Source organism: Saprolegnia diclina (genome assembly GCF_000281045.1).
Source record: "Saprolegnia diclina VS20 unplaced genomic scaffold supercont1.37, whole genome shotgun sequence".
NCBI classification, from domain to species: Eukaryota; Oomycota; class Saprolegniomycetes; order Saprolegniales; family Saprolegniaceae; genus Saprolegnia; species Saprolegnia diclina.
In genome coordinates this window covers 367735-374131 of record NW_008246104.1, presented here as the reverse complement: position 1 = coordinate 374131, position 6397 = coordinate 367735, and the positions used below count along the sequence as shown (strand labels likewise).

General features: G+C 58.5%; 4 protein-coding genes across 4 annotated transcripts; 3 read left to right on the top strand and 1 right to left on the bottom strand.

Annotated features, from left to right (window-relative positions):
* Positions 1–892: 892 nt before the first annotated feature.
* On the top strand, positions 893–1293 carry SDRG_10810 (hypothetical protein; the record flags this gene model as incomplete). Its single annotated transcript, XM_008616822.1, has 2 exons — positions 893–1154; positions 1184–1293. The coding sequence occupies 2 exons, from the start codon at positions 893–895 to the stop codon at positions 1291–1293; spliced, it is 372 nt and encodes a 123-aa protein (XP_008615044.1).
* A 278-nt stretch (positions 1294–1571) lies between these two features.
* On the top strand, positions 1572–3043 carry SDRG_10809 (hypothetical protein; the record flags this gene model as incomplete). The annotated part of the gene is made up of 8 exons (XM_008616821.1): positions 1572–1745; positions 1798–1977; positions 2023–2102; positions 2153–2287; positions 2336–2472; positions 2516–2578; positions 2620–2855; positions 2909–3043. The coding sequence occupies 8 exons, from the start codon at positions 1572–1574 to the stop codon at positions 3041–3043; spliced, it is 1140 nt and encodes a 379-aa protein (XP_008615043.1).
* A 58-nt stretch (positions 3044–3101) lies between these two features.
* SDRG_10808 (hypothetical protein) lies at positions 3102–3413 on the bottom strand (the record flags this gene model as incomplete). The annotated part of the gene is made up of 1 exon (XM_008616820.1): positions 3102–3413. One exon carries the CDS (start codon positions 3411–3413, stop codon positions 3102–3104), a length of 312 nt encoding a protein of 103 aa, XP_008615042.1.
* Positions 3414–3664: 251 nt separating this feature from the next.
* On the top strand, positions 3665–5759 carry SDRG_10807 (hypothetical protein). Its single transcript, XM_008616819.1, has 5 exons — positions 3665–4079; positions 4130–4260; positions 4305–4381; positions 4427–5428; positions 5483–5759. The coding sequence occupies exons 1-5, from the start codon at positions 3706–3708 to the stop codon at positions 5672–5674; spliced, it is 1776 nt and encodes a 591-aa protein (XP_008615041.1). The 5' UTR covers positions 3665–3705; the 3' UTR covers positions 5675–5759.
* The last annotated feature ends 638 nt before the right edge of the window (positions 5760–6397 follow it).

Here is a 6397-nt window from a genome sequence, read left to right as displayed (position 1 = left end):
TACCCTCATTCTCCACCATTGTCGTGAAGTGGTCATGAATCTGAGACCACTCGTCATTGCACCAATCATCAATGTCCAAAACCGATCTTTTGATTCCGAATGAGGTGGTCAAATGGTATGATTGTCGTATGGATCATACGAAGCTAGTGCTCTGCTACTGCGCAAATGTGAATGAGCGGGTGAAGGTAGTTGGCGTTCACGTCGGTCGTACTGTGACGTTTCGCAGCAGAGACGCAGAGAGAAAGGACATTCGATACATGGCGACGACGTCAAGGTCGGTGATGGCGTCAACGATGGCCCCTTGCCAGAGTTGCATTGTCGAAGGTGCGCGTCGACGACGGTGGGTCATGTTTCCAACTGCGCCCTCGCGAGCCTGTACTGACACCTAACGCTGTCGAGTCGAGGGCTTCAGAACCAAACAATGGAGCTGCAGTTGGTACAGAGCTAAAGGTAGCTTTGAACGTGGTCTTGGCCTCAAAGCCACCGCCGATATGAATGGGCAGTACTCTAGAGGTAGTAGTTAGTGTACATGGTACATGTAGTTGTACAAGATCAGTTGTCGTGAATCATATGAGGTGACGGCGGACCTAGCAACCTCGGCAAGCACGATGGGACGGTACCCATCTCTCTTGCACGAGAGCAGCAACTAGCAGAACCACCTCTTTGGTTCATTCATGCTGCTGGTTCTGCGTCAAGGCAGGCCGAGGAAAACGATGTGATCCATCGTCCCCTCCATACGTAGCGTCGCATCGTAGAAGCTCCAGCCAACAGTCAGTGTTGACGACGCCCTGACGATGGCGCGGCCGGCAGAGATTGCAGACTTTTTTCAACGCCCTTCTCTTTTTCGTTGGGCCACGAGCTTCGCTGGTCAGCATTCACTTTTGGTTTTGCCATGGACGATATCCGTGCGCCGCTTTCTCTGCCGCACTGCTTGGCCGCCCTCGCGTTCACGTTCCTTTCGACGGGTCTCAATCCGTGGGTCGTTTTCCCGGACTCCGAGATGGAAGCGCGGGTCTCAAGCGTGCTTGTGACACTTGGTCTCACGGCCGTCGTGTTTGCGGTGCCCTGCGTGCTCCATGCGCTCAGGTTTGGCCGCGATCAGTACACGGCCGAAGAGCGCACCTCGATGGCCGTCGTGACTCTCTTAGCGATTGGTTGCGCCGTGCTCGCCATCGACTAGTAGCCCACTCGGCAGTCTACGTCTTTGGTGTCCTTCGCGCGTTTCTCGGTTCGACCTCGAGCGCTTTGACCAACACACCACCGCCGCCAGCTTCTCATGTCTTCCACGTCTAATGCTAACCATCGTATTCTCATGGTTTCCTTCACAGTGTTGTTGTTATTGTTGCAGCATGTCTTCTATCGAGTAGATCCAACGTACTAGACTCCCATACATGACGTTCTTGGTCACGTACTCTCGGCTCAGGAATGGCGATGGCTGCGATGGCAGCGCCTAAATGCTGCTTGCGATCCCAAGGCAACTTCAAGCTGCGACGATATTATAACATGTTAGATTTAAATCCCATGTGTTATAACAGGCCATTGCATTTTTTGCTGCGCGTTATTGGAGCGCAATGGACCGCGAAGAGCTCGAGCACTACACCGAGGTCCTCCTCTCGATGAAGGAGTACGAGGGCTTCGTCTGGCGCGAAGCCTTCCGCAAGAAGAAGCACCTCAAGCGCCTTAGCGAGAAGCACCTGCGCCTCCTTCCGGACGAGACCCAGAAGGCCAATATCGCGGCCATGATGGTACGACCAACAACGCCGATGACTGGCAGGATGGCTCATACGCGTCCTGTAGCGCTGTGCCAAGACGAACCAAGTGTTCTGGGACGAAATTTGCGAGATGCAAAAGGGCTACGGGCCCGAAGTTGCGCTTCCAAGCCATATCAACTTCAAGGAGCCGCTCAAGACGCCGTACCGCCACTACTCGAAGCTCAAGAGCACGCTGCACCAATGCGTCCGCGACTGGGCCGAAGAAGTATACGACTACGCATCAACGCTCGAGGTCTTATGCGTTTTGTAGGGCGCCGAGGAGCGCGAGCAGTGCTACAAGCCGATCCTGGACGAGCTCAAGCGCGTGCTGCCCGTCAACGCCAGCAACAAGTCGGCCTCGATGCTTCTTGCGAGTATGTATCTCATGTGTGTACGTGTAGGTACCAGCAAAAGGTGCTCGTGCCCGGCGCCGGCCTCGGACGACTGGCGCTTGAGATCGTCTCGATGGGCTACGTCACCGAAGGCAACGAGTTTTCGTACCAAATGCTCTTTACGAGCAACTTCATCTTGAACTGGTGCGACGACCCTCTCGTCCTCGACGATAATCTTACATGATCGAATAGCGCGACCGAGCCGCAGGCGTTCACGCTGCATCCGTGGATCGACAACCCCTGCAACGTCATGCGCTTTGAAGACTTCAGCCGTCCCGTGACGATCCCGGACGTCGCCCCCGCCTCGCTTCTCGATGCTGCCAGCAGCGGTATGATATCCTTCCTTGTGCTTGCGAATGAATGATGGACTAGGCCACGAGCGCACGTTCTCCATGTGCGCCGGTGAGTTCTTGGAAGTGTACGCGGACGACGTCGGTAGGTTCACTGCACTTGAGTCGAAAGCTCATGGACGGTAGACACGTGGGACTGCATCGTGACGTGCTTCTTCATCGACGCGGCGCCAAACGTCATCGAGTACATGGAAGCGATTCAGCGCATGCTCAAGCCTGGCGGCGTGTGGATCAACCTCGGACCGCTTCTGTACCACTGGGCGAACGGCGATGGCGACGACGACGATCGCTACGCCCAGTCGATCGAGCTCACGTACGAGGAGGTCAAGCACGTCGCCCAAGGCCTCAACTTTACGTTTACGGTACGCGCCTCCGTTCGATGCATCGCTTGATATCACATCTGCTCCTACCATAGCACGAAGAGCGTCGCGAGTGCTTGTACACGTGCAACCAGCCGTCGATGCTGCGCTCCGTGTACCAATGCGTCCAGTTCACGGCCGTCAAGGGCGCCCAGACGACCTCGAGCTCGCCCGCCAAGGCGAAGAAGTAGATGGCAGCAGCTTGCTTGCTTGAGAAGATACTGCGATAACATGCTAGTGCTTGGCGTCTCATGCAGGTCGAGCGAGGAGCTCGAACGAGTTGGTGAACGGGCTCCAGTCGAACGTCAGGTCGTCCATCGCCATCGGCTTGTCCTTGAGGAAGAAGAGCGCGCCCAAGGTCGACGTAAGATGCACTGCGTCTCCATCGCTCGGCGGCGCTTGGTCCAGCATGGCCCCCTCGTGGGTCGCTCGCGGCCGGCCCGGCGGGAGGAAGCGCTGCGCGGGGAGGCCGACCTTCCTCCGGAGGACCTCGTTGGCGCCGAGGATTCGTCCCCCCAAGGCTTCGGCTACGCTTGTCCTCCTTGTCGGGCTCGGCTCCATGCTGCTCCGGCGGCTCCTCGGCAAGATGGAAGATCGCGCGCGTAATTTTATTCGGCTGCGTTTGCGCGCGCTTCGTATCCGGAACATTTGCTACATTTGCCAAGTTAAAAAATAAAATTCTAAACGGAAAATGGTAGCTTGCGTTTTGTATGGGGAGGCGCTTCCCCATTCAAATAATATCCGGATACGACCTATACAAAGACCAAGTGATGAAGGGTGGTCGAAGCCAGGAGGTCAAATTACCGGACTTTGCCGCTATTTTCATACTGAGTACTGGAGGAGGACTTCGCCCATGTTCTACTCGCAGCTCATCCTGGCCAAGAAGGGCCCGCTCGGGCAGGTCTGGCTGGCCGCCCACTGGGACAAGAAGCTCACCAAGGCCGCAATCTCGGCCGCGGACGTCGGCGAGGCCGCCGACTCGATCGCCAACCCCGTCGTCCCGCTGGCCCTTCGCGTCTCGGGCCACCTCTTGCTCGGCGTCACGCGCATCTACAACCGGAAGGTCAACTACCTCTTCACGGACTGCAGCGAAGCGCTCGTGAAGATCAAGATGGCCTTCCGCCCCGGCGTCGTCGACTTGCCCGAAGCGCAGACGACTGCGAACCTCAGCGCCATCAACGTCGCGTCGTTCGGCGAGTTTGACGCGCAAATGCCCTACGACATCCAGTACGAACCATTGGATCGTAGCAACGCGCAGTGCTCATGCTGCGGTATAGGACGCTCGCCGCGCCATCGCTGACGGAATGGATGACGACGCCGTCGCAGACGCAGGCCCGGCGCCAGGACATTACGCTCGCGGACACGAGCAACCCGAGCGTCTACAGCAACGACTCGTTCAACGCCCATGGTACTCGCCCGCCTCTGCAATGTCGTCTGACGAGCGTCATGTAGATTCCTTTGGCAACAACGACTCTTTTGGCGGCGGCGACTGGCAGCCGTTCGATGTTGAAGACCAGCCCAACAACGACGTAGGCCCGCGCATGCGCTCTCCAGATGGCTAACAAATCGTGTAGCTCGACACAAGTGGCATCAGCGATGTTGAACGGGGTCGCAACGCGGCCGACGTGAGCGGTCTGAGCATCCGCGCCGACCTCGACGCATCCATCGACAACTTGCAGAAGGACGACGATGGCGTCGACTTGTTCCAAGACGACAAGGACGATGACGTCGAGATGGGCGATCCCGATGCGCCCGAGATGGTCGACGACGTCTCGATGCCCGACATTGACATGCAACTTGTCGACGACCAGTTCGACACGGGTGGTATCGACGTCGAGCCGACCAGCCCCATGGCCGACTCGCAACTTCTCGACTTTGCGATGCACGGCGTTGAGAACCCGACGGAGGCCATGCCCAAGCGCCAGCGCAAGCGCAAGATTGGCCAGGACTCGATGACGGAGCTCTCGTCGGCCGTCATTAAGAAGGGCTTGAAGGACGTATCGGACATCGTCCGCGTCCGTGACGGTCGTGGCACGAAGCGCCAGAAGCTCCAGCAGCAGCCTATCGACGCGCTTCTCAAGCCGTCGACGAGCGGTCTCAACGCGCAGCTCCAAAGCATGTTCAAGGTCACGATGAAGCACGCCAAGCTGCCCGATCCCATCACGGACATGCAAAAGGAAAACGAGGAGAAGGAGGCCGAGACGAGCGAGCACGAAACCATCGAGCGAACGCGGCGGCAGGCGACGTCCGTGTCGTACAACGAGGTCGACGAAGACGTCGATGACGTCCAACAGGCGCCGGAAGCACCCAAAGAGCAGGCCGACTTTGAGTTTGGCGGCCCCGGCGACGAAGACGATGTGCACGCAGACCACGGCCTCGAGATGGACGACGAACGCAGCATGGACGACGTGCTCGTGGGCCAAGACGGTCTCCCGATGGACCTCGACTTGTCGCTGGCCCCCGCTTCGAACCCCGAGGCGACGCAGGCGGTCGATGCGCCGTCCACGTCGACGCACAAGTGGCACCCGCACACGGTCAAGGTCATGAAGGTGCTCCGCACGTCCATGCAAGATCACGTACGTTATTGCGTCGAATCGGCCTATGATTGCTGATCGGGTATTACGATGTAGGACTCGGTGTCGTACCAGCAGCTCGCCAAGTCGACGCGCAGCCGCCGGACCGCGGCCGCGCTTTTCTTTGAGCTCCTCCAGCTCAAGACGCTCGACCTCGTCGACGTCAACCAGCCCACTGCGTACGGCAACATCCATGTGACCAAGACGGACCGGTTCGCCGATTACATCCCTGCCGTCGACGGCGCCTAGTGACGTAGGACTAGTGAATTGCTCTTTATTTTAACCTTTGATTTTGCGATAACGAGCTTTGCGTTGCATGGACATTCTTCCTGGACAGCCCCGTGTATGCCATGGACTGCATGGACACAAGCAGCTCGCGCCGTGCTGCATCGCATGGCGAAGGCCAAGATACGGGACATGACATGTGTTTTTTCGTGGCACTCTGAGCCATCGTCCAGTGCTTGGATGGCGTCCCTTGACGAGGAGTTCGTCTTTGGCTGCAGTGGGTAGCAGAGGACGCGGCGAGTTGATTCCGGCCGACGGAACGCCACATCCAGCGTCGTCGATCATGAGATGCCGGTTCTTCGAGCGCCGCCATGTGCGATCTGCCTCCTGCGTTCTGTGCGCCCGCTCTCGCGATATGCCACATCGATGGCGCAGAGAGATGACATTCTCCATTTGGCTTCAGCAACAACAACAACCAGCATGGTGGCAGTGTACGTTCAAGGCTTCCTCGCGCTTGCGGCGGTCGCGTTCGCCGCCCAAGAAGCGCCCGCCGACGCCATGACCTTCGGTAAACTCGTCGACTGCGATCAGAACGGCGGCGGCAAGTGGAACGGTGGCGGCGGCGGTGGCTGGAACATGAACGGCGGCGGCAAGTGGAATGGCGGTGGCGGCGGCGGCTGGAACAATGGCGGCGGCTGGAACAATGGCGGCGGCTGGAACAACGGCGGCGGGGGCTGGGGCAAGCGG